The 27,262-nt window shown below is 43.9% G+C and overlaps 1 protein-coding gene and 2 non-coding genes across 3 annotated transcripts in view; 2 read left to right on the top strand and 1 right to left on the bottom strand.

Moving 5' to 3' along the window:
- Positions 1–3,546: 3,546 nt before the first annotated feature.
- Positions 3,547–27,262, bottom strand: part of fgd5a (FYVE, RhoGEF and PH domain containing 5a) — a 34,777-nt gene continuing 11,061 nt past the window's right edge. The window contains exons 3-21 of the mRNA XM_078283482.1: positions 26,340–26,454; positions 25,125–25,183; positions 24,685–24,715; positions 21,428–21,579; positions 20,437–20,593; positions 15,018–15,108; positions 14,736–14,786; positions 14,416–14,474; positions 13,467–13,538; positions 13,180–13,248; positions 11,013–11,096; positions 10,806–10,885; positions 10,590–10,686; positions 9,345–9,482; positions 8,730–8,832; positions 8,476–8,612; positions 7,273–7,401; positions 6,688–6,842; positions 3,547–5,291 (exon numbers count right to left, since the gene is read on the bottom strand). Coding sequence (XP_078139608.1) covers positions 5,255–5,291; positions 6,688–6,842; positions 7,273–7,401; positions 8,476–8,612; positions 8,730–8,832; positions 9,345–9,482; positions 10,590–10,686; positions 10,806–10,885; positions 11,013–11,096; positions 13,180–13,248; positions 13,467–13,538; positions 14,416–14,474; positions 14,736–14,786; positions 15,018–15,108; positions 20,437–20,593; positions 21,428–21,579; positions 24,685–24,715; positions 25,125–25,183; positions 26,340–26,454 — 1,816 coding nt within the window. The 3' untranslated portion in view covers positions 3,547–5,254. The remainder of the gene's footprint in view (positions 5,292–6,687; positions 6,843–7,272; positions 7,402–8,475; positions 8,613–8,729; positions 8,833–9,344; positions 9,483–10,589; positions 10,687–10,805; positions 10,886–11,012; positions 11,097–13,179; positions 13,249–13,466; positions 13,539–14,415; positions 14,475–14,735; positions 14,787–15,017; positions 15,109–20,436; positions 20,594–21,427; positions 21,580–24,684; positions 24,716–25,124; positions 25,184–26,339; positions 26,455–27,262) is intronic.
- Positions 6,524–6,595, top strand: trnae-cuc (transfer RNA glutamic acid (anticodon CUC)). The gene has a single exon. It is a non-coding gene; the product is annotated as a tRNA-Glu (tRNA).
- Positions 7,592–7,663, top strand: trnae-cuc (transfer RNA glutamic acid (anticodon CUC)). The gene has a single exon. It is a non-coding gene; the product is annotated as a tRNA-Glu (tRNA).

Consider the following 27,262-nt stretch of genomic DNA (forward strand, 5'->3'; position numbering starts at 1 on the left):
CATGAAGCTAAACCATTGGTTAGAGGGTGGGTTATCTCTAAAAGCCGCATAATACTTTCCTCTTTTAGCCACTGTCAAAGTGACTTTCCTCTCAAGCTGTGATAAAAACGGCAAAAACACATCCAGAAGTGTTTTGCCCATGTTTTTTCCTCTGGTTTTAAATGTCGTTCCAGCCACCAGAGCAGATAACAGACACAGCCTGAACACCAACAGCTCTCTGGTACATGTTGTTCTGAAACAAAGAATGTGTACCAGCCACTTATTTCATTTCATATTTATCCCTCATAGTGTTACGTATTCTACATTTCTGCACTCCTGAATTGGAGCATTTCACAAAAGCAAAAATCAGATGACATGCTTCCTGCTCAAATAACCCGTGACCCCGAAGTTTGGTCAGGTGTTTCCTGTCTACAGTATCCAAATGGAACAAGATTTTAGATTACAGCATGGAAAGTTACTAACCTGGCTGACACTGGCCCTGTGTTGGACTCCTTGTCAATGTAGGCTACTCAGCCAGGGAAGAATGATCCCATTGACATTCTCGCAAAAGTATCACTGGAGGGACCTTTAATTGTAATTAAAACATTAATCAGTTTTTCCAATTAAATCTCACCTCGCTCTCTTTGTCTTTGCCTCCTCCATCTGCTGAGTTCCTGATTATCCATCTGCTGAGTTCCTTATTATTCTCTGTGTTTTCTAAATTCTGAACATTATCGTCTGCACTGGATTGGCGTTTTTGCAGAGCAATAAAGTCACACTCTATTCAATTTGTGACTTATTATTGGTCTCCTGGATGTGGATTTGAAAGTTTCCAAGGATGGACAAGGAGGAGTTGTCCTTCCCTATTTTTAGAAGTCCTTCTCTTACCTTTTGCAGAGCCTACAGAAAATGAAGGCTATTGATTGGAGTCTGCTGACGGTGACCTAATCACTCTCTGCATCTCTGGTTCCCTTTTCCCTGGCTACTGAGGGAGAGATTTTGTGTTTGTGTGTGTTTGTGTGTGAGCGAGTGTGTGATTGAGTGAGCAACATGGTCCCATCAAGATGAAAAGTGGAACAAGGTGTCTTTAACTTTCAGGTACTTGAAGGAAATGAACAACTTTCCCTGCTTTCAGTGCCTTTCTTTGTCTTGCTCCTGTCTCTCTTTGTTGCTGCTAACTTAGTATTGGGTCATTGACGCTCCTGGGATCGCGTAACTAGAGCAACCCCAATTTTCCTATTTTTTGTTCTGCCTATTTTCTATCTGACATGCCATGCCTTCATTTTTATTCATCTATTTGGAAATTATCTTTTAATCTTGATCTCTGTATCCAACAACGGTGTCCTCCCCAAGCCCTCTCCTCCATGGTTTCCAATGTTCCCTTTTATGTCTCTTCTTATCTTCGTTCTTTATTATCTTTATACAGTCAATAGTCTGTAATTGGTAATTATCAAATCAGATGCCAGTTTTGAGGTTTCAGGGGACCTGTGCTGGCCACTACATTAAACGCAAAGCTGTATTTGTTCTTGAGGAAGTTCTCACATTGGGCCTGCTCTGTTTAACTCACGGTCATTAATATTGCAGCCGTCGAAAAAGAAATAGGCCAAAATGTTTTGTGCTGTTTCTTTATCTTTAATTATTCATGCCAGTCACTGCTTTCCTGGTCGCGGTCCGCTGCCGTCTTAGTTGGTTGTTGTGGCTCTGTGGAACTCTTTGATATAACTAATTAACTTATCTGACCTGGGTCATATTACGCAGCAGTCTGGCCGTAGCCGGGAAGTGAAGAGACTGGAGAGATAAAGAACTAATGATTGCCTGGATTGGCAGTGGATTTGAATATGTGTGTGATGTATCGGGCCATGCAGTCAGGTTACCTAACAACAAAGTACATCTAAAACGAGGCAACAGTAAAGATGTCGTCCCCCACAAATGATGCAGACCCCCTCTGGGGCAATCAGGAACAAATAAGTCACCTTGATTTGACCAATAACTGCTGCACCCCCCTTGGGCCAAGCAGTGTCATTTTGAAAATGATGGAAGGCAGTGGTGAGAACTGCCCCCTTTTTAAATCTTTTTACTTTCAATTACATCATCAAAGCTGTTTTTTATCATTTAAATGTGATTTAAATGTTATTTAAATGTAGTGTCTGTAACATGACTAACGTGTACACTAAATGCCTACACAAAATTGTATTTAACAAGCAAAAGAATCACATTGTTTTTAGCGGGGGCATCTTACTCCTTTAAGATAACTTATACAGAGGTTGACAAGAGGCTCTGTGGCCTCGGGACAATATTACAGTGTAGAGTTCAGCTGACACTCTTATCCAGAGCGATGCACATTGAGTGAGCAGCAAGTAAGGGTTCGGTGTCTTGATCAAGGACACATGGCTGTTAATGGACACAACATTGGCTGTTGTGGGAATTCAACCTTTTGATTACAAGACAGTGGCCTGGGCTCTAATTTCCTGCATCAAGAGCATCAAGGTTAGTCCTCTGACAAGACAAGTGCTACAAAAGGTGGGTGCTGTACTTGTAAAAGATAAATTACAAGTAGAAGTACCACTCAAAATGACACCCCACAGTACATACCTTACCTCAAGTCTTCAAAATAAAAGCACCAACCAAATTGACATCCTAACACACACACACACACACACACACACACACACACACACAATGCAAACCCCACAACTCAAGTAACAATTTAATCTGACATCCAAATAAAATAAAAGTCACAAACATAACGACTACAATAAAAGCACAAGTGACATCTAAATAAAAACAGAGGAACCAACCAATTTTAGGTATTCCAACGAATCAATATTTCCAGAACTACAGGTTTAGATTCAATTTTCAGGAGTTTGGCTTGGAAAAGGTTGGTTTACATTTGTAACGTCTGAAATCACTGCGCTAAAACAGAACCGTGTGTTGAGCTAGGACAGGTTTGATATATATAGGCTGTAAAAATGTGTTCCATCCACAAGTCAGTCATGTCTCTCTCTGTCTAACGCAACAAATGTGTTCAGCAGGAGTCTGATACTGAAAAGTAATATGTATTCCTATTACTTTAACAGTGAAATATAGAAAAAGACCTTTTCTGAAGTGTTAGGGCCCGCTGATAAGTGATCCACCAAGCAGCACTTATGTCAATAAAATGTAAACTTTTGTAATTGGTTTGCATCTTATTGCTTTGTTTTCTTTGAATTGTCCAATGTCAAACACACCGATCCATAACCCCTACACCAACTGCACTGAGAAATTAGAGATATACAGAGAGAAACCCTCCCATGTTTTGTTCCTGAACATACAGTCAAGATCTGTTTGCAATGAGCTGCTGCCCCCTGTTGGACATATGCTAGCATAGAACAATACTGTGTTTACCAACACCTATACATACTGTAACAGCATAGAAATACAGGTATGTATTTATTTCAGGGACATCTTAGTGTTTATCACTTATCTTCTATCTTTCAAATACAGTAGAAACAGGTTCCTGTAAAAGAAAAAGCAGCTTGGTGCATTTTGTCGGCTGGGGAATCCTACTGTGGAAACACAGATAGAGTGAACTTTTCCAAAGAGTTTATTTTTGTATGTATCTATATACATAAACATTTACATTTACAATGCACTTTATGCAAGAGGTACAATCCATAATAACACTATAGGTATGCCCCATAATAATCACAGGTAAAAAAGCCAAACAGTACTTGATGAAAGAAAGAAAGTGTGCTTTAGAAATGATGCAATTTAAAGGTGTGGAGGAGCATGTGTATAGCTGCTTTCTGAATGGAGCAAATCATATTCTCAGGTAGGTTATTTAGGAGAAATTGTTGATATCTGATGATCATTAGAGGAGTGACACTCCTTTGACATCCCTGGTAATACTGCTGAGGAGAGAAGTGGCTCAGTTGACACTAACACTGGAAGGTTATAGGTAGTTTGACAGTCGCTTTTTTCAGCAGTTGCCATGAAGTCCAAGAGGTTAAAGTACAATTCCACATGGCAGTATATATACAGCATGAAAAAGGCATTAATAAACATGGCACAATAGTATATTCTTATCAGACTGTAACTGGACATAGTAAGCTCTCATTGTTCAAAATACTATAAGGTTAAAGGATATAAGAGTAGATAGAAAGCAAATGGTATCACGGTCTCTTCTGGAGGCATGATAGTGGTACAGTACTGTGATGACATTAAAAACTAATGAGGAGTACAGTTTCATATCAGGCACATTCATCTCTACAATTGCAAATTGCACTGCATTCAGTCGGAAGAAACAAATTGGCACTTTAAAAATGTATGACAAATTTTCAAAAGTTTTGAAAAGCCACAGATTCAAATACGAACTATTTTTGAAACTGTTCATCATTATAGAAATACTGTTTAGTCAGTCGGCATGCTGAGGGTCGCTCCAATAGCTTCAATACAAGAGTAACATTGTGTAAAACTGCACAAGAATAGTGTACACACACTGTGATGATTAAAATGACCTCTTCCTCAAAACATTGTGTAACATAATTTCTGTACAAATAAACCATATAATTCACTTCAATATCTGCATCGTATACTTCACAATATATATTCAAAATACCAAATATCCCTTAGATATTCTAAAATGGTGGCAATTATTTTTCCCTTATACTAGCTGTAAATACTAATATGGAGCAAAGTTTGTTTTGAATATTTTTGCATTTGTGCTGCATCAAAATGCAGTTAAATCCATTACAGGACACAGATTGAAGATGTGTCATGTACAAAAATGTAGGATGTGATGTTTTCTGCAGGATCAAAAGAGCAGGACGTCCTTGATAGTAGCTGCATAAATACAGCAAACCTTGACTTGTGAAACAAAATGGCCCATCTAAAAAGGTGCAACTGTGGGACTGATGTTCCTATCTCAGGCTCTTGGATGAAGCGTGCAGAGTATCCAAGCTGCTCCTGTACAGTAAAGGCTCCTGTGATCTGAACAAGAGAGCTTTCATGTGTTAGATCACTCTCCAACAAGAGGTTTCCACTTCACTCTCTTCTCCACACAGTTGCATCTCAGGACTCATTCCACCATACTGTGTTCCTACCACTAGGTGGCAGGCTTGTCAAAGATCCCCAGGTAATGTAATTCTCACGCAGTAATCCGCAACAGGCCAGACATAATGTATCCTTACTGGTGTTCTGATTTCAGGTGCAGCAGGTAGCTATGTTGTACTCCATGAAGGGGTTTGAGTTCAAGCAGTCATGGACAGCAGGGCTTGTGCATTTAATTGGGTAGATGCTATAAAACGGTAGCCTCCTCCATGGCATTGACCCATCTGAAAAACAAGAAGGAGAAACATGAATCCTTGATCCACCATGATCCTGTTCACGCAATGATACATGGGACACATAAGTATCTAAAGCACATACAAATCACTTTCTGTTACAAAGCAGCCTTGAATGGGAGGAAAGGGTATAGAGCTACAATAGTAGTTTGACAAATCACTACATGGTCCAAATGGGGTTTTAAATTAGTTTGTGTAAGGAAAGAAAACTTCCTGAAATATCCTAATCCTGTACACCTGAAAATAAAGACGCAAAGCATTCCCATGTCAACAATAACTGCAGAGGGCTATAAATTACAATTATGATAAGCCTCTGTGATCCTTACAGTACAATACTTTTATTACAAATTAATAAACAATGACGCAAAAGTGGAGTTTGTGGGAATAATCAAAATCAGGTTCCTGGACAGAAAAAGAGTAAAGAAATTCAATGTATTGTTCAAAATGTTTTGTAAATGATACAGCCCATCTGTGATTTGTACTTTTTACTCCATAACAATTTATCAGGACAGTCAATACTTCCCCTTTTGTAGATCGTTAAATTTAGCTGAGATGTGCTTCTTTCAGATGGTGATGACAGTAAGTAATGACAAGCCATTCCTGAATAAGCTGTCAACACCTATTGTGCCGGTTGGCGCCTTTTATGCAGGAAAGATTAAGTTGGAAGAGATAAACGCAGGCAATGGCCTTTTATAAGAATGTTCTGTCAACCTGAGAGGTTACCAGCGTGAATGCCACTATTGACGAACTGTACAATGTAAGAGGCCTATTGTCATTTTTCACCAGTTACAGACTTTCATTTTCCCTTGTCAAATCAGTAAGTAAAAGTGCTTCTAACAAAAAAATCCCAGTGTTTTAAAAAGCAACAAAGGATACAGATGAACAATACAGATGAAAAATAAGAGAAAACAAACACACCACAAAAATGAATTGTACTTGCTGTCTTGAAAAATAGAGTGGCCAGTGGAGTGACTAGTGCGGCCAAACCAGATCCACCACTGTTGAGGCACCTTATGTGGCTCCATTCACAAACCATATGGATGTATGCTCACCAAAAATGATGTCATCCATCTTCCATAAATGACAGAGGTCATATGGGACTGGGAGGAAAGTGCTCTCTGGTGGCAAAGTGCTGCACTACACACCAAAGAGTTGATCCTCCCTGCCGGCTGTCACACATGCCAGACATGCCAACCAGCAAGCAGCTGGCATCACCTCACTTCTCCCTGGTGGTCTAGTGGTTAGGATTCGGCGCTCTCACCGCCGCGGCCCGGGTTCGATTCCCGGTCAGGGAACGAGCTTTTTAACAGCCTCTGCAGCTACAATACACAAAAATACCGAATGCTGTGGTCCTGTCTACCTATATGTGTTCAGTGGTGCTGCTGACCTGCGTGCGGTGAGTGGATCGTCCGCTCTGAAGGTGTAGTAGAGGGTCTTCTTGTGGTAGAGCTGGAACACGCTGCTGCTCTCCTCTCCCTCCGGCCTCTCAGTCAGCTTGACGGTGAAGCCCTGCAGAGGCAGACTCTCTGAAGCCACTTTATCCTGAGGAGACCAGGGAAGAGGATACACATCAAGTACAGACCTGGCATATAAGTTAAAAACACCAATCATATGTATAGAGGTATGTCAGTTACAAGTATTTCATGTTGTACAAGAAGAATAAAGCAGCGCAATATTCAAATGCATACTTGCCAAAAGAAACAGAGAGAGCACAGAGATTCCCGCGATTAGGAAAGTAATTAGTGTTCTGCCCAGAGGAAAGGAAAAGATAATTGGGCTGTAGAACGAGCTGCGGAAGTGTGAACGTTAACTTGTTTTTAGTTTTGTATGGCGCGGGCCAGACTTGAGGAGGGAGAGGGATAGACAAAGGTTGTGTGAGTGTGTGCGAGTGTGTGCAAAGGCCCCCCTGAATCAGTGATGATGAGCGAGTGTGTGTTTCGGGGCTGGTGTGGGAGACTCTGTGCCCCCTCACCTCACGGGCTGTGAAGGCGTAGAGCACCTTGTCTTTGAGGAGGAACCACAGCCGCTTCCACTTCCTCTTGCTCTTCTTTCGGCGCTGCAGGCTGCCGCTCATGGTGGAGCCCTCCGCCCCCAGTGACACCTGGTGTTTCACATGACACATTAGATATAGGAACAGATATAAACCCAGATAGATAGATAGATAGATAGATAGATAGACAGTGCACCCTAGAGGCAGTTGTTTTGCACTACACGTTGGGATCTAGATGTCTTCCTTGCTGCCATACATGCCAGACATTCCAGCACACAGGCTTGTCACACACATGTGCAGCTCCCTGGTGGTCTAGTGGTTAGGATTCGGCGCTCTCACCGCCGCGGCCCGGGTTCGATTCCCGGTCAGGGAACAGGTCTTTATTTACTTGTACAGAATAAACCCCTTTGTTCATATAAGGCTGGAGCACACTGAGGATTATTGGGTTGATTTAAATCAGATTTACCCATCTTGACAGTTGGAAACCCTGTTCATGACCAATGGTTGGTTTAACTGAATCTTACCCACCCTGATCAACTCAGACTGATCTGAGCTGCCCTAATAATATGAAACACGTTTGATATTTACAACCCGACATCCGGACGGGTCCTTAAGTGTGTGGTGATCACGGATTCATTCCAAGAGTGGAAACCGACAATATCCAATGACAAGCGAGTTTACAGTATGGTGAGGCGGAAGCATTATATTAAATAGTTACATTAATTATAACAATTCACATCTGTTTAAGGTCCTTGAAATTAAAAACTTAGGAAACCTGTCCTACAATGAATGGAACTTACTACCCTAACATTACCTTTTTTTCTGATAAGGCCTATTGACCTCAGGCCTTGTTGACTGCATCTCTCCAGCCACAGCTTGACCCAAATTCTCTTTTTGTATTTTTAATTTCTTTTTGTTGAGTGCATATTAATGCACATTAACGTTGATATACCTCATCCTTGCCTAATCGTCTAGTGTGAGCCTATTTACAACTGAGAGACAAAAAAATCAGTGAAATCTGTCGTCGTGTGTACGATGCAACGCGTTTTCAAAATTGTTAAGGATTTTAAAAGTCTTCGAGTGTGTCCCCAGCCTAAATCCACTTGCACAGGGGGAGGGAAGGAAGGATGCTGCGTTAGACATGAAACAGAGGTACAGATGGCAGAGAGGAGGTGTATAGTCCACCTGGTTGAGAGGGGAGGTGCACTTTCTGCTCTTCCACAGACTGGGAGGCTGCAGGCTCTGGAAGACAGCAGAGAGGGGACGGCTGGCCCGGTGAGACCGAGGGCTGGAGTTACCGCAAGCCCCCGACACACTGCCACCTGCACACACACACACACACACACACACACACAGTTAATACAATTTTCTGGGGAACAGAAAGCCTGGTGGGCAAACTGAAACCAGCACACTTCTACGTACAGAAAGCCAAGACTCACCTCTTTTCCTGAGCTCGGCGTAGCAGTGGTCACACACTTTGACCACCCTGTCTTTGAGGTACTTCAGTGGGTATCTGTTCCTGGAACAAGCACGACACACCACCTGCTCCGAGAGAGAGAGAGAGAGAGAGAGAGAGAGAGAGAGAATACAAGGACATTTACAAACCACAGAGAGACAGCATCCAATTACAGTGGGTTTCATTTGATTTGAAGAGTTTCGATCCGAAATGAGATATCCACCATTTGAAAAAATCGCACATACTCTCACAAAATGATCAAAAGCACAAAATTAAAACTAATTCTAGTCTATTTTAAAGGAGAGCAGGTTACTTAAGTCTTTGGCTGATAGAAATTATAACTTTTACTTACTGGATATATATTTTAGAGATATTTAGTGATGAACTTCACATAATGATTTTATTCCAAAATGGATATATAGCATTTTGAACAAAAGCACCTCATTTAATTTGATTTCTATTACAATGCTGTGCTCTGATTCTGGCCAATAATTTCAATTGTATACTCTACACTGAACCAAAACTGTAATAAATATCGATCAGAAACAAATCAAAGTCGTTTCTATTGTACAAACGTCTATTTTGCTGTGTGTCTGACCTTGCCGCAGGCGTTGCAGTGGTGTCGTCTGAGTGTGAGGCTGAAGTCGGAGGTACAGTTCATACACATCATCACATGGGACACCGGCACCAGAACTGGAGCGGCCTCACCCAGAGCCATCCACAGCTTCTCACGGGCCTGCACACACACATTAGATAGTGGAGACAGCCAGGTCAGGATGATGTTAAGATGGTACAACCACACACTGCATGACCTTTATGGTAGTATGTGGCGATACACAAGAACAAAGCTGGGGCTAATAAACACACCTTATCAATATTGTTAGTTAGAGAGGATGCAATCAGCAATTTTAGGGGTGCAATGGACAACTAACATAACATCTACTGTTAAAATTACTGCGCCCAGGCAGTAATGACTGAAGTAATAAAATTAAGTGTCGAGCTAACACTACTTCATTATCCACTGAGTTAAATGAGTGTTTTTCTCAATCCAGCACTGAAGTCTTGGTCCACGCATTCGTCACATCCCGGATTGACTACTGTAATGCTGTTCTCTCTGGCCTTCCCACCAAACTGCTTAACAGACTTCAAATCATTCAGAACTCGGCTGCCCGGATCATTACTCGCACCAAATCATCCGACCACATCACCCCCATTCTCATCTAACTACACTGGCTCCCTGTTCAATACCGGATTGACTATAAAAACCTTCTGCTCATCTTCAAAGCCCTCCACAACCTAGCCCCCACTTATCTCTCTGACCTCCTCCAGGATCACATCCCCTCCCGCTCCCTGCGCTCATCCTCAGCTGGTCTTCTGACCATCCCCACCTCACACCTCAGCACCATGGGTGCTAGGGCTTTCAGCTGCACTGCTCCCAGGCTTTGGAACTCTCTGCCCCCACACATTCGACAGTCTGACACCATAACAGCATTCAAATCCCACCTCAAAACTCACCTGTTCAAACTGGCCTACTCACTGTAATGCCCATCGTACTGTACGTTTTCCCTTATATCCTTACAGTGTTACTGTTTTTATTCCCCCTCCTATACGTGTCTGCCCACCTTATGTCACTTGTTTTGTTTTGTCTATGCTGGTGTCTTTGCCATGTTTCGCTGTTTTTACCTGTTCGAGTATGTTTCTTTTTACGCATTGTAAGGCGACCTTGGGTGTCCTGAAAGGTGCCCTCAAAAAAAATGTATTATTATTATTATTTTTTTTTTTTTTCACTTTTGACCTAAAGCATTTGTTTTTTGTTATCTATACCAAAGTTTCTCTTTCTTACCTCACTGCAGGGTCCACCAAACGTACAGAGTCCTGCAGCATGGTCCGCTATGGCCCGACTCAGCGTGTGGAACCAGTCCTCCCTCTCCCCAACCGAGCTGAGGAGAGACACAGAAACACTGTCGGACCTGATGCTTCTGAAAGGCTTGTGTCAGTCAGTAAAGATTCACAGATCTTTGAATTCAGTGTCTTGTCAGTCAACCAGTCAGTTGCTCACCTGGCAGAGAGTGTGATGGTGATGTCGGACACCTCAATCTTCAGACAGTTCAGCACGTTGTCCAGGACAGGTTTGCTCACCTGTATGTGTGGGGGCAAAAAACACATCACAAGTCCAGTCAACAAACTTTGTGCACAGAGAAGACATGGGAGGGTCAGAGGTCATGTGATCAGTGGAGATTGTCATAGAAGTGAAAGGTCAATGTACCTTCATCCCAGACAGAGATAAGGTGTTCTTCAGCCTGTATTTCCCATCCTGCTGAGGGTAGGTGTACAGCATTATATCATTCATCTGATGGAGGAAACAGAAATTAAGAGAAAATGAGGGGTATAATATATGAGAATTCATTCATTCATTCATTCATTCATTCATTCTCACCACCTGCTTTTGAAAAGTATAACATGGTAGATAAATGAGAATATTAAATCATTTTTTGTTTAACTAAAATAGTACCCTAATTCCCAATTATTTAGAACGTAATAACGCCAAATCACCACAAGGAGGCGGTGTTACCCTGAGCAAAATATCCAAAACTGCTTTGTTCCACAAATCTCATTGTTTAATCCTCCTTGAAACCGACTTGTTGGGCTCGGCTGCTTGGATTATGTTTCCTTTCACACTATTCACACACCTCTGTGCGACCCGTCAGCCACCAGTTCCCATGTAAGCACACAACAAAGTCAGGCATTCAAAAAAAAAAAAAGAACAGAAAAACCCTCAGCGTTTATTTGCTTGTCAGACCAAAACTATTGTGATCCCCCAGAACATACTTGGAGTCCATTGTGTTCTGAGAGGTATTTTATTTCTGCCCCGACAAAAGAGATGACATCATTGGTCACACCTAATGTGTGCTCTAAACATCCGCTGGGGCCGTAAAGGCAGCATCCAGGAATTCTCCACCCTGCTCCGGGCTCCTGGCTCCAGGCCGGCTCTGGCCTCAGGCTACACTGCTCTCAGCTCAGCTGCTGTGAGAACCAGGCCTGGGTGGAACCGACCTCCTCCGCCGCAACAACAACACAAACAGCCACAGTTACTGGTCTCACCGGCTGGCTGGCTGGAGACAAAACAGCACGTGATCGCCAGGCCTGTCAGCCCCGACCGCGACCTCTGGGCTGCGGCCGCCGCTGTTCGCCTGCCCCACCCGCCGCTACTCATTTACTCTGAGACTCCTTCCACACAGATCCCACACAAAATAAGCCAGAGCGCCAACAGAATTCACAAATGACTTTTCCAGAGACACAAAATGTACCTACTTGACCCTGTGGCGCCTTAGACATTTACTTTTTCAGCAGCGCCGTTTCATCTCAGCCAGCAACCCTTCACCCCCTCTCTCACTCATTCTCTCTTTCCTCTGGCAGTCCTCTCTATCTCTCCGCTTCATCCTCCCTTTAATCCCTTCCCTCACTCACTCATCCCGCTTCCCTTTCTTCTTCGAGGCCAGGCCCCGACGGTGGTGTGAGACGGGTGTAAAGGGTGCAGCTTCTCTCTGTCGCTGAGGTGAATGATGGTTTTCATCTTCGCCGTTGTTTGGATTCCCTTTCCTTAAAAGCCCATAAATTTACACCTGACCCTTGGAAGTCATTCACTTCAAGGGAGCAAATGGCTATATAACCTTTATAGCCTGGGAGTATCAACCACCAAGCCCTTTCTGCTATCGCTTGACTACAATCCTGTTTAGAGGGATTGGGAGAAGGATGGAACAAAATGAGAAAACCTCAATGTTGTTTTCTATTGGTACGGTAAATCGGTATACGGCAAAATCATAACGCAGCTCCTTCGGATACATAACTCAAACGTAATTCATACTACGAGAGAGCGCGGATTACACATGGAACAATAGAGTGTGCTTCTCTATTTCACGCGTTTGTGTAACACCCTCACCCCCCACCCCCACCCCTTCCACCTCCTCCTCCCTGCATTCTACAGGGTGTCTGGCCTTCACTTTGCTGTCAGTCCCCTCCCTATACACAGGAAGCCGGCATCCAGTGACCCACACCAAACATCCTGTAAGGAAGCGGGGCCCTGGAAAACAAGTCCTGAGAGAGGAGGAGAGCAGAGCAGAGGAGAGGGAGGCCCTCGCTGGATGGGTGTGGTGTATAGTGGAGGTCTACGGCCTTGGCCTCCTCCCCACCCCACCCCCACACCTACCCCCGCAGGGTGACCTCCACCCAACGTTCCCCCATATTTTCGCCGATAGCAGCTATCTGTGTTTTTCGCTATTGTTCCAAAAAAGACGGCAGGTGCTTTCTGCTGCTGTACCGGCTGATCGACACGCCACTTCAAATCGCGGATGTAACAATGACATAACAGCAACTTTATGGTCTGGCAACGTGTCTGGAGGCTACAGCGGTACGGTAGGCGATAGAAATATTACCAGAAACAGGTGTCGGGGCTGCCTGCTTTTTCTGGAAACCTTCATGAGCGTGCCCTCTTTGACGAACACCTGCCAAAAGAACGCAACAGAGAGAGAGAGAGAGAGAGAGAGAGAGAGAGAAAAGCATGAGAAAAGCATGTTAGCCTGTCAAAGCGCTGCCTACATCCGCTCTGGGTCATTAGATCCTGGGTAGGCCTATGAGGACTGGCATTCAGATAGCATTACAGAGCGATGTGTTGTTGTGTTTTGATAGTGAAACAGAGTAACGCTGTCCAGACGGTGCTCACCCTTCCGGGCTTCAGGAGGTCCCTCTTGCCTTTGACACTGTACTCTATGTGGACCAGACGCAGCAAGTTCTCCTGAGAGAGAGAGAGAGAGAGAGAGAGAGAGAGAGAGAGGAGGGGGAGAGCAGAGAGATGGAGGGTGATTTTCCAGTGATTGACGGAAGGAGAGAGAGAATGAAACTGTCCCTGTTTGTTTGTGAATGAAAGGGAGGGAGACGGAAAGGGATGTGATACTGGAAACTGAATAGGAGAGACAGAGATAGAGGGAGCCTGTGTTTCCACTGTCTGTCAGTCTGTGTGTGTGTGTGCGCACGTGCGCACAGACGCGTGCATGTTTAAGAGAAAGAAAGGGAGTGTGATAGACAGAGAAGGCAAGAGATAGTGAGGCACAGAGGATCTTGACAGCGAGAGGCGAGAAATACGGTGGGGGGAGGGTTTGTGTGTGTGTGTGTGTGTGTGTAGGTGTGTGTGTGTGTGTGTGTTTGTGTGTTCGCGTGCGTGAATTATCTGCATGAACTGTGCATGTGTGAGGGGAGTGTATGTCATGTCCACCCTCACACTGCACCCTTTGTAATGATGCACCTGGGACCTTTTGATGACATCATCTTTCCTCGTCCTTGCATTAATCAACAGGCTGCAGAGGCCAGAGAGAGAGAGAGAGAGAGAGAGAGAAAGAGAGAGAGAGAGAGAGAGAGAGAGAGCAGAGAGCAGAGAACAGAGGGATAGAGCTCTCCTTCACTTCACCATGAGACTGTCATCCAGAAGAGGGATTGATACACAGAAAAACCTCAGCTGTCTATTTTTGTCTAATTTCTTCATGCTTGACCTCCATCCTCAAATCGCTCTTTCATTGCCAAGCGAAATATAAAGATGCGTCTCAATAACAGCTGTGAATACATCAAACTAAACAGTCTGAATTTAAACACACGGGGTGTGTCCGGACTAAACTTACCCCCTGTTTGAGATTGTCATTGGCCTGGTCTGCCACCTCGGACACGATCACCAAGGCAGCTGCAACACAAACAGAGAAAGAAAGAGAGAGGGAAAAGATTTATGCGCAGACCTATTCAATGAAGACACACTCTGTGACTGTGTCTCAAAAACTGGCCCCCTGATACATATCTAGCAGCTGCAGTGTGTGTGTGAGCTAGCTGTGTGTCTTTGACCTCTGAAACATATCAATATTATGGCAGATTATGTGTCAGTTATATGACAGTAATATCACAGTGTTCCTAAAGCAGAGAAATAAGAGGCTCGATCCTACAGGTTTACCTTGTGTGTCTTCGTATTCTTTAGAATCAGGAGAGAGGTTGTTCAGGTAATCTGGAAAAGAGGCAGACAGATGAGTCAAGACAGGAAGACATGGCAGACACACTGATGCTTTAAATTCAAATCTGCTCTTTCACATAGACAGATAAACTGCTTTTATCTGTAAACTGACAGAGACAGAGCGAGAGAGAGAGACAGACAGACATAGACAGAGGGACAATGAGGGCCCAAAGAGACAGAGACATTGTGTGTGTGTGTGTGTGTGTGTGTGTGTGTGTGTTTTACCTGTCAGTAGCATGCGGTATTGGAGCACTCTCACTATAACCTGCAGGAGCTGGTGTTTCAGTGGGACTTCAGCTCCGTCTGGGCCCCGTGTCTGCACACACACACACACACACACACACACACACACACACACACACACACACACGCCATCAGTTTGATTTGAAAAGAAGAGGACACAAACATACCCGTATGCCAACATGTTTGTATAAAAGGTGTTATAAATTTACCACACTGGCAAAATCATACAGGACATATACAAACTAATGCATGCACACTTGAACATGCGCATAAATATCGTGTATATCAGAGGTTCTCCAACATTTTAATGCCATAAACCCCCAGATAGACACACACGAGGCTATGGGCCCCCATTTGATAAGATTATGTCCCTGGGATCCTATATGAGAGGGTTTTTATTATTGTTTAATTACAACTGAATTATAACTGTCTACACCTTGAACCTCTGATTAGAAAAGCCATTCTTATGTATTCTCCAACTGGGATAATTTCCAGTCAATTAAATTACAGTGAAATTAAACTCTTCCTCATTTTGATGGGGATCCTCTGGAACCCTCTCAAGGACCCCTTAGGTGTCCCTGAACCCCACTGTGAGGACCACCGCTCTATATACCCTCTAAATGAGGATAACCTCTATTTAGATGCTGTGAGTCAAGGTCAGATGTGACAAAGGCAATGTTAAGACAACCTTGGCGGACTCAGCTGACCTTTACGCATCTTTCCACCACACAAAAACCTCCACAACTCCCATTCTTCCTCTCAAAGCAGTCATTTACCAGGTGAAAGGGGAAAGAAACCGGCACAATAAAAGAGAGATCTAGAAAATCAATCAGGATCTAATTGTCTCTGACAGGTATTTATGCCCTGAGCGGTAGGGGAGCAATGGGGGACCAGGCACACACACACACACACAAACACACACACACACACACACACACACACACACACACACACACACACACACACACACACAGACACACACAGTGTTTTCTAATCCAATAAAGTCCTATCCTTCATTAGAGAGGCACAGATAGCACCCTGCGGGAAACAGCATCTTCATCAGATTTGCACTGCGCGCGCACACACACACACACACACACACACACAGTCACACACACACTCACGCAAGGAGCCACACAGACGCACACATACGGTAGCTCTGACATCCAATCTCAGACACATTCACCAACACACACAACATAGCATTGATGCCCACAGACACACACACACACACACACACACACACACACAGGCCGGTGATGAGATAACAGTGATGGGCCCAGTGAAAGGGAGGGATGGGATGCGAGTTAAACACGCCACTCTTTGTCTTCATTATTGCAGCCTGGAGTGGCGAGTCAAAAATAAAACAGATAGGCTGGCAGGCTTCTAGTAACGACTGTTGCCTCTTTTAATGAAAGCTCACTTTCTCTTCTCGTTTCTCTCTATATTCTTTTTGCCTTGTCATCATTCCCGCTGTCCTCTCAGTCGTCTCTGTTTGCTCTCTCCCTTTCTTTCTCTCTCTCTCTCTCTCTCTGTCTCCCCTCTTTCCTTTCCCCCCCTCTCTTTTGGGCTCTCTCCTGATCGGCGCGTGATTCACAGAGTACAATAATAACAAGCTCTACAACATTAAACCTCCTCTCGCCCGTCAGAACATCCGCTCTCCTCAAGTATCGCTTGTAAATTGTCATCCAATTGACACTTGTTCAGAGGAAGTGGCATTCTGTGCCGCGCCAGAGATGATAATTAGCGTGGGGTTTGTTTGGGTGAGCGAGCCAAAGAGAGGAGGAGAGAGGAGGGAGCGCGATGCCTCATACCAGGAGATAAAGACACACACACACACACACACACACACACGCACGCACGCACGCACAAACAAACACACTTCTCAGTCTCTGTCACGGCCAGCTGACTTGCTGCCTGCACACACACACACACACACACACACACACACACACAAACACACAACTGATCTAATTGGGGAGTTGTAAAGGAGGCTGCTTCTCTAATTAGCTTCTGTCTGCCTCATTGCCCAGCTGCCTTTACAGGGAATTCACTCCATCCCTCTCTCACTCTATCTCTCTCTGTCCACCTGCTGCACAGCCAACTTCCCCCGCTCCCCCCCCACCCCCCACCCCCTCCTCCTCCTGGGCTTCTTGCACAAGGGAACATACAGGCCTTATACAAACATGGGCCATGACATGAATACAAATCTACGGAAGCGTAATGCATTCACTTGAGAAAAAAACATTTGCCCTGTTTTTCTGAATTAACGAGATAATTATCTCAGAAAAACAAAGCAGATTTTTTTTATTTTTTCAAAAATGCTCTGTTTTTTCCGAATTAGCGAGATAATTATCTCAGAATTCTGAGAAAAGTTTTCATGGAAAAAAATAATTCTGCTCTGTTTTTCTGAGATAATTATGTCGTTAATTCAGAAAAACAGAGCAGAATATATATATATTTTTTAAATGCTGTTTTTCTGAATTAACGAGATAATTATCTTGTTAATTCAGAAAAACAGAGCAGAATTTTTTTTTTTTTTTAAATGCTGTTTTTCTGAATTAACGAGATCATTATCTTGTTAATTCAGAAAAACAGAGCAGAATTTTTTTTTTCCATGAAAACTTTTCTCAGAATTCTGAGATGATTATCTCGTTAATTCAGAAAAAAAAAAATTCTGCTCTGTTTTTCTGAGATAATTATCTTGTTAATTCAGAAAAACAGGGCAAATTTTTTTTTTGCAAGTGAATGCATTACGCTTCCGTACAAATCCACGCTGAAGTGGTTTGTAAAGATATTCAATATAGAAACTGCTTCACAACAGCCACACCATTAATGTATGCCTATGCAGAGCAAATCTCGAAAACTCACACACTCTTCTGTCACACACACAGACACAGCTAGACACACGTGTGTACACATGGACACACATACACACACACATATACACACACAAATGCAGTGTATTGGCTGATGTTTATAGATGGTCCAGTAAACAAGCAACTGGCTGTGGAGAGGAGGCTTTAATCCTGTAAGGGTCTAGCAGTGATCTGATCAGGGTCTATGGCTACTTCATCACTGTCATCACCACATCCACAATGAAATTACTACCAGCTACACTGCTGGACCTCGGCTTATAGCACTAAGAGAGGGGGGGGGGGGGGGATAGAGAGAGAGAGAGCAAGAGAGAGAGAAAGAGAGAGAGAGAGAGAGATGGTGACAGAGGTGTAAGGATTAAAGGAAATTCACAAAAATAACAGCAAACAGTGAATGAAACATTCAAATCACCTATGAATAAGCAGCCAAATGGTTTCCATTCCGGTGAGATGATGACTGGTCAAAGTGCCACTCAGCCGGCAGATAAATGAGCGCTGTCCCTCTCAGTAGGGTCGAGTGCATCCAGCGACCTGTGTGAACCTCTTGGCTCTCCCTCGGCCCTCCTTCTCCCTCATTACAGTGGGGTCACACACACCCTGGAAGTCCCAAGGCAGTGCTCTGATACAGCACAGCATCCATCACACACTTTCAACTCACACACAATGCCCTGGTGTGAGAGGATCGGCAGGACAGACCCCAGGCTACAGGCTTTTTTGCAATATGGGAAACCTAAATGCAATATGCGGTGTGAGCGAGCAAGTATGGGGAATCTGCCAGTTAGACTGAGAAAAGGCTCTTGAAAATGCCTCTGGGTGTTTTTTTGTATAGTTCGTTTTAGATGAACCGCACTCAGTCTTTGTATGGATCAAAAAGAGGATTGAGAGAAAACAAACTTAGCTCTCTTTGCACTCACATCGTGTTCTCTATTGGAATAAAAAACAACCACCAACTCCTCAGCTCATATAAGATCCTTTCATACCTACATCTTTCTTTGCAAGTCAACCCATTTGTGGCTATTAAAGATAGCAATTAGTGCTTTATGATGTGAAAAGGGGCTAATATCTACTTCATAAGCCTAAAAGAGATAGGCACATTATTGACTTTGATCAAGGTTATCATGAGCTGAATCTAATCACTTTAATGGCTGAAACAGACCAGGTGTGAAAACACCCTCTGTTATACATGCTGTAAGATACTAAAGGTCAATGTTTACTGAACATGGCAGTGGCTTAGAGGCTTCTTCTCTCACCTCCTCTCTCCTCTTCACACTGGTTGTACTAAAGTCTGGCAGAGCCAAAGTTTTTCTGGAAAGGGGCAGCTGCTATTGAATATTCATGAGAAGAGACAGTTGGTGCCTTGTCTGTTTGCTTTTCTAATCAATATAGAAACGCCTGGAACCATTGTGTCAGCCATTCACAGCTGATCAAAGTACAGCAGGGAACTGTTAACTCATGAACTTGGGTATGGAGGTGTCAGACAGGTATAAACCCAAGCAAAAGGTCTATATTAACACATAAGAGCATTGGCAATACTTCTGGCAATAATTCTTTAGACGTACAGTATGTCACATAAGCATGAGTATTAAACACTGCCTCTATGAAAATAAACCATCCTTTCATTATCAAACAAAGAATATGGAGAAACATATTTATATTCAAGGTGACCTGTGTGCTGCTACCAAGTGGTTTCAGCTCCATGAACAATGAATCAATTCTATAGACCAGGACATTGCCACATGGAAATGAGAAATCCATTGCTGCATCTCTATGGTCTTATCTATGGCTCTCTTAATATCCTGTCCTTTAGTTAATAATGGTCAATATCCTTATCATTAGCAGCCTTGCCCATACACATTCCCATTCAATGTAAAGATACAGTGTTGAATAAGAGAACCAGGTGATTTTGTGGACTACTGCAGTCGTATTAGGAAAAGCCTTGCTGAATTTTGATTCTGGCACAATCTTCCCAAATCCTACTCTCCCTGTTCTCCGGGGAGGAGCGGGGGTGAAAATGAGTGTTTGGAGTTGGGTGGGTATAAAATATGAGACTATGACAGTGGAAAGGTCAGTCCCGCGGAGAGGAGCAGGATAGAGAGGGTTTAGAAAGGCCATTATCTCCCCATGGAAGCTGGGTGACAAAACCTAAGCTGAGAGCTGCTGAGTGAATGCCAGGGGAAAAGCCTGGTTCGATCTCTGCTGTGGCAGAAACACCCACAAAGCTTCAGTTTCCCTCCACAAACATGAAAGGTAAACCGGAGATTCTCTGTGTGACTCTGTCAAAACAGTTTCTCCAGTTACTCTCTGCAAAGAGGATCTTTTGGTATCACGCAATGCCTTAAACACAAACCCCACACTTAACGAACACTCAGCACATTATCATAAAAACAATGGCATGGAAAGACAATAAGCCCAATGACAGGCAGATGCAAGTAAAGGAGAGTCGCGGGCGTCCAGTGCAGCACAGAAATCCTCATCCCACCCAGCTGAACATCTGGTCAGGTTGCAGTCTTTACCCAGTGTTTTACCTCAAACTTCTTGACGATGCCGGCGAAGGCAGGGTTGCTCCTGCAGCTCTCCTCCAGTAAGGACATGCTGCGGTCATACTCGGAGATATAGGTGTCAAACACCCCAAAGTCCTCCCGACGTGACAGGACCACATCGACCACCCTCGGGCTCGCCTCCCTACACAGACAGGAAAACAACAGTGTGGAGGAGTTCTTTTTGCAGTGTAATTTTGGGGAGTCAAAGGAAAAATCTACCCTCAAATACAAATACCTCAATCTGCCTCGTCTACTTAGTTAGTGATTTCACATTTCCCAGAATGACTTTTGACAACCCCCACAGAACAAGCGTGTGTTTGTTGCACTCAGCTGTGGGTTATACGAGTAGGTGGAGAAAGTAAGTGGAGCGCTCCTTACTTAAGGCACAACATGTTTTGTAGCTGCATTGTATTCTGGTCTATTGAGACTATTGTCAATGGAGAAATTGTTATCTCTGCCTCTGCTACAGTGGATTTCTCTGCTACAGTGGATTGCTGTATGATTGTTGACGTGTTGGTGCAAAATTGTGAGTCTAGAAAGAAGTCCTTGCTCTTTGATTTGACACTAAAACCTGATGTTTACTGTTGATGCTTTAGATAGCTGAACACTTTTCTGCATCAAACTTGGCAGGAGTAAGAAAAATACACCATCAAATAACAAAATGGGCCCAGGAATGCAAGGTGCATCGCCAATAGCTGTTTTTTTTTAGCATGTTTGAGGTATTCTAGGGTGAATTTTTCCTACAAGGAGAGAGCCAATCAATATGCAGCATTTTGTTTATTTTTTGTGATATTGATCCCCTGAAGGAGAAACTCATCTCTTCGCAGAATCAGCTACAGATCAGCACACCTAGAAGTGGTAGGGATTGCATTTCAGTGTTAGGGGTGGATGCTTGCTGTCATAGAGGCTTGAACCCTGGTCTTCCCTCCTGCTGCCCGTTTTGAAACAGCACCATTACCTGCATCGAGTTTCTTACCATTGACCGATGCGTTCCTCCAGCTCAGTGAGGATGTTGCTGTGGAGGGTGTAGACCTGGGGGAGCATGCCCAAAATCTCCTCCAGCCTCTGCTCCTCCAGCACCGCCTCCCCCTCCTCACCCACTGCCTCAACCACCGCTGACCTGAAGTCCTACACAAGAAAACGGGGGAGAGGATTAGAGAGGAGATATGCAAATGAGAGATTTTTAAGAGGAAGAAAGTGTGTGGGAGAAGCTGTGGCCAAACAGAGAAAGAGAGAGAGAGAAAGGAATAGAGTAAAGGGTTGCGAGAGAGGATTGAAGGGGAAAGGGAAGGAGACAGAGTAGGAGAAGTGAAAGGGGCAGAGGAATGAGGAGTGAACGGAGAGAGAAAAAGGGAAGGAAGGAAGGTCAGATCCTCCTAAACATCCTTCCTGCCACCCTCCCTTCAAATTGACTCTCACCTCAGTGCCCCCTCCCCTGCTTTGGGCTCTGTCCAGGCATTCAGGAAAGGCGGCACATGAGTTACATACCAGGTGCTGTTGCATAATGACCTTGGTACTCAATGATACAATGCTGTTCATAGTCCCACTATTCATTTTCGCATTGACATACACCTCAATTACACTGAAATACCTACGTTTAAGTCCATTGAGCTCTATGACATAAAACATGTGCAATTGCCAAGTAGAACAGGCCTTAATAGCTGCAGTGTCAGTGACCATGAGGACTAATACATGAGGAGTTATGGCAACTGGGAGTGAATGTGCAGAGGAGAGGATATTTATCTACTCAGCGAATGGGGAAAAAATACAGATGAAAGCATGCGAATCGTTAGGAGGTGTCAACAAAGCTTTAAAAAATATCGCTTGTCTCTGTGGGCAAAGCTGTCTGGCTGACTAACATCATATATAATGTAAAGCCATAGCGTGTCTGTAAGGGACAAGTGTCTGGAGCCCATCCATTCCGGCTTTGAGTAAAGCACAGACATAAAACAAATAGAGATGTCCCAGTCGGCTGGGAGATAATGTGGTGACACCGGGCGCTTCAGAGCCTGCCGTTCATCATGCACAATCGATGGCGTCTGAGTTAGCATTCATCACTTCTGCTGCGGATCAGAGCGGCTACATTAACGCCTCTGGTTGGCTCTGTCTCCAGGGTTACACAGACACAGACACACATACACACACACACGCACGCAGGTGATCCACGTGCGCAGACAGACACTCAGTTGTCCTACCACCATTGACAGATCTCCTGTGAATGAGAGGAGCTTTACTCTCTGTTTCGCCCCACCTTATCCCTATTTTCCTATGAGGCAGGTTGAGAAGCAGCATTAAACAGCTGGTTGGGCAGGCAGTCATGCTTGGTCAGAACTCAGTAGGGAGGATCTGGTTAGAGGTCAGAGGTTATAAAGGAGAAAAAATAACAGGTCTGAGCCTCATGTGTTGAAGCTCTTATTGGGAAAGTCCTATTAGAGGAGGAGCATAGCCTCACTTCCCATGTGGAGACAGGGTCTGGAAATTCTTTGTATTCTTGTTATTCCTTATCAAACAATGGAACAATAGCCTGTGTGCGCCTCGCACTAACGGTGATCTTGCTTTTTTCCCCCAACTGTGTGTGTGTGTGTGTGTGTGTGTGTGCGTTTTGTACCATCGGAGCTCCAGTCATATAATGCTGACTTGGTGTCTGTCAAGTAGGAACTCATTTTTAAAGTAATCTAATGCTAATTATGATTGCAGTCTATAACAAACAAAGTAACTAATATCTCAACAGATCACTTGCAGCTTTAAGAATAATAACAACCCTAGTATTGCACCTATGTATTATGCAGCAGCATGATGAAAAAGCCTTGAATGTCACCTTTGAAAGGTGGCAGAAAGATCCAAACAACTGGTATGATAACAACGAAGAAGAGGGGAAACCAAGGTCACTCAGTTGCTGTCAAAGTGTCTTAATATTCAAATGAGAATAGAGAGTCTGCAGAATGTGTGAAAGCAGATGATGTACACAGAGAGTACAAAAAAAGAAAGAGTTCGAGGTCCACAAGAAGAATACTGTCAAAGCATTTCTGACGTCCATATTGACTTGCAATGTATGAATCTGTCTGCTCTTTGGCACACTGCAACTAATTAGTGTAATTCAGACTCATGATGAGATTGCAGATGTATGATCATTGGGGGGGGGGGGGGGGGGGGGGTCCAATGTATAATATTTGCATTACTCAGCTGTTTAATAGTGTCAAATTACATAAAGCAGCTGCTTTTGTATTCAAACCAGGCAATCATAAATCATGGTGAGGGGCACATAAGTAATTCAGGTTATGACCTTGTTCGGTATATGGTGCGGGCTGACTGATGGGTTTCCCCAGATTCTACCATTCTACCTGTCAGATTTGTACTGGCCAAGTAATCACACACACATACACACACACACTACTATCCCCTGTATGAAAAAATACCATCAGCTTAATAGCAACTCTTCCGCACCACCTTCTTGAAAAGGTGTACCCCGTCTAACCTTTCCTGTACGACTTTCCTTTTTGATCAAAATGAAATCATTGCCCAAACTGTTTCTATATCCATGATATGAAGGTCGTTTTTAAGTGTTCTTCCTGGTAAATATCCATCTTTCCACCTAACTCTGCGGGGATGGGGTCTGGGCACTTGTTTTGACAGGCAGGAAATGAGGAATGATGGAAATAGATGACAACAGCTGGCTGTGATGCATGGCTGACCTCCAGAACCTAACCATAGCTCACCTCTAGATCCTCTGTCCTGCTTTAACTGTACTACCAACTCCACTGAGTGTCCTCTCTCAGGGGAACTCCTCCATTTCATGACCTGTTTAGTCATAAGGAGCTAGGTCTGTGCATCCCAGACCAGTGCAAAATGTTCCAACAGCCTGTTTGTGACCTTTGGGTGCCAGATAGTCAGGGGGGACGTAGGGACGTGCGGACATTAAGGACAGCGTCAACAAGAGAGCCTGCTGTGTACACCCTGCGTCATCCTACAACTGACTACCTCGGAGTGCAGCATGTCAACCTTGTCAAGACCAGGAAGTGGACCTTGCTGCAACAACATTGATAAACCTGAACACAGCCTTGCAGCAAGGGGAGGAGGAGGAGGAGACAGAGACGAGGGAGCAGACACACAGGATATGATGTTATCAGTAGGTTTTCAAGAACCTTTAATTGGCCTGGACACAGGAGGCATTTCAAGAACAAGCTAATGTGACACACTTGTGGTGTGGTTGAATCTTATGACAGGTTTTCCTACCTCTTGAAGGTGCTTGAGGGCACTGACGTGTCTGGAAAAGAAGCAGAGAGAGAAACATAAGATGTGCTAAACGTGTGAAAGGGAATGCACTTGCTACATTAACCTTTTTCAAAGAGCGTTTGAATTATTTAAATTGCACAAAGACTTTTTGATGAGCAAACTACACGAGAAGAGTGGTTAAGCGTGCAGAGGGCAGGGCTGGTGCTCAATAACTTACACAAGACACTCATGTAATTGGCTGCCAGTTGCTATGCATGCAGCTCGGTGAATTAGCTCAGACTGGGGAGATGCAGTCGCGAGCAGGAGAGGAACAGGCAAACAGACATATGGGCAAAACAAGAGTGGAAAGAAAGGCAGCGGAACTCCAAATATGGATAGAGCATGTTTGTGTGTGAGGGAGAATAGTGTGAATGGGTAAATCCATTAGTGCAGATACTCACAGTGTCTCCGAGTCGACGAGCTCTTTGGCGACGTAGAACGCTCGGGATCGCCCATCAATCTGGGTGACAGGGAGGGAGAACAGTAGATGAATGAACACGGCTAATGTTTAAAGGCTCTCTGCGGGCACTTATTCCTCTCAAACATTAATAGCAACAGCTACGCGGCTGAGACTGAGGAAAAAGCAAATTCACTTTTTTTATTTTTTTTATTTGTGCTGTCAAAATAAGACTGATTATTTCATTAGAGTGCGGCATGGACGTGAAAGCTTTCTCAAATGCGAGACTTTTAAATTCAGATGCATTATGTATGAGAAGCCATGTGTGTGGTGACAACAGTGCTGCCCATTGATTTAGAGGCTAATCACAGGCCTCAAAACACCCGAGCCAAAACATAACATCGAAGCCATTTAAGGATTTACCGGCAAGGCTCCTGAGCTTTGTCAGTGTTATTTTTTCCTATCTGGGACATTTCACAAATGCAGCATTAATAGCACACTGATCCTCATTTCCTCAAAATGAAACCAAAACAACACTTCCATCCAGTGGAACTGTTGCTGGGGCCAACTATCTCTCTCTCTCTCTCTCTCTCTCTCTCTCTCACTCTCCTCCTCTCTCTCTCTCCCTCTTCCTCTCTCCTTTATTGTTCTTTTTTTTTTCTTTTGAAGAAGAAGAAAACAAGGAAGTACGCATCACATGATGGGAGCGGGGCCTGATATTGTTGTGGCAGAGGGACGGGTGGGGTCCATCTCTGGGCCACTGTAAAATGGCTGCCTGTGATTATAAGGCAGGGTGAGGAGCTGGAGGAGGGGAGGGGAAGGGGTGGTGGTGGATACAGGCCAGCTGATACATTTCAACTAGCACGCTGTACAGTGAATCAGAGGAAAAAGGTCATGTAGATACTTACTCACAAGCGTCAAACAGATCACTGTGGACCCGTGTATGTCCCCACTGAACATCGCATTCTATCAGGGCAAAGGGACTGACTCTTGAGCCACAGAGCCTCAGTGTTTGTAATGCATCTTCATATAAAACAATAATTATCAGTGATCATCATTCTGCTCTCTTGCTCGCTCCTTTCATTCAACAGGATCCAACAGGATTGCCTTGAAGCATTTTTTTGCTCATTACGGCCATTTAGTGGAGTAGTTTTGTTCAGAGTTTGGGATTAACAAGGTTCTACTGCAGTTTAATTTGTCTCTGCTTGTCATATCTTACCTGTCGGTCATAACCTTGCTCCACACCCCCCTCCTCTTCCTCTGAGGTACGCCCATGGTCCTCCTCTGACAGCCCAGCGGAGACAGGGTTCATTGGGAAAGGCTCTGTATAGGCACTGCCATGAATAAGACCGGGAGAGAAAACATATTATGGATACAAAAGAACAGCCTTGGCATGGACATTGAAATATAAGACATATGAATATTTAATAGTATAACAGTATTTCCAGTATAGAGTATCTTTAATAGCACTGCATGAAACTGCAATGAGCGTCATCGCACTGAAAAGCGTTAACGGGAAACGAAAGGTAGCATAGAGGACACAAACTCCAACCTGTACATTCACAGGGAAAAGACTTTTGCTCTGTTGGTATGGATACAGCAGTAATGGAAAGCTACAGAGAAGAAAAAAAACACGATTGCATAATGCCTTTGCAGAAGCACAGCCTCACAACACTGAGCTGTAACCTCGCTGGCCAAACATTCACTATTGGTTACTCCAAGTATAAACACCTGGAGGTTGCTGTTTCTACACTCTACTTCTTGAAATCAGTTTTTCGCTCTTCCTGTGTTTGTCTTTGAGTGAACATTTCCACTCCTCACTCTGAGTCCTCCAGTGACACAGTGTAATCCCTTTCATGATTCATTCTCCTCACAGATGGCACAGTTGTGTACTTACACTGGTAATCCCTGCTGTACCTGAGGGGGGCATGCTGTAGGTCAGTTCTCATATAATCCCTAAATGCTACCTGTGGTAAATATTAATGTTCTGTGGCCCATTAAGGCCCATTCAGTGTGTTACACCAAATTCACACTGTCAGGACGATAACTGCATAGCTGTTTTTCTTGTATTCTAAAACCAGCTATAAGACAGTCATGAATTAAGAAGGATGGCATGGAAATAGTTGGCAGGTTTCACCTTTC

This window comes from Centroberyx gerrardi, chromosome 5, assembly GCF_048128805.1.
Source record: "Centroberyx gerrardi isolate f3 chromosome 5, fCenGer3.hap1.cur.20231027, whole genome shotgun sequence".
NCBI lineage: Eukaryota > Metazoa > Chordata > Actinopteri > Beryciformes > Berycidae > Centroberyx > Centroberyx gerrardi.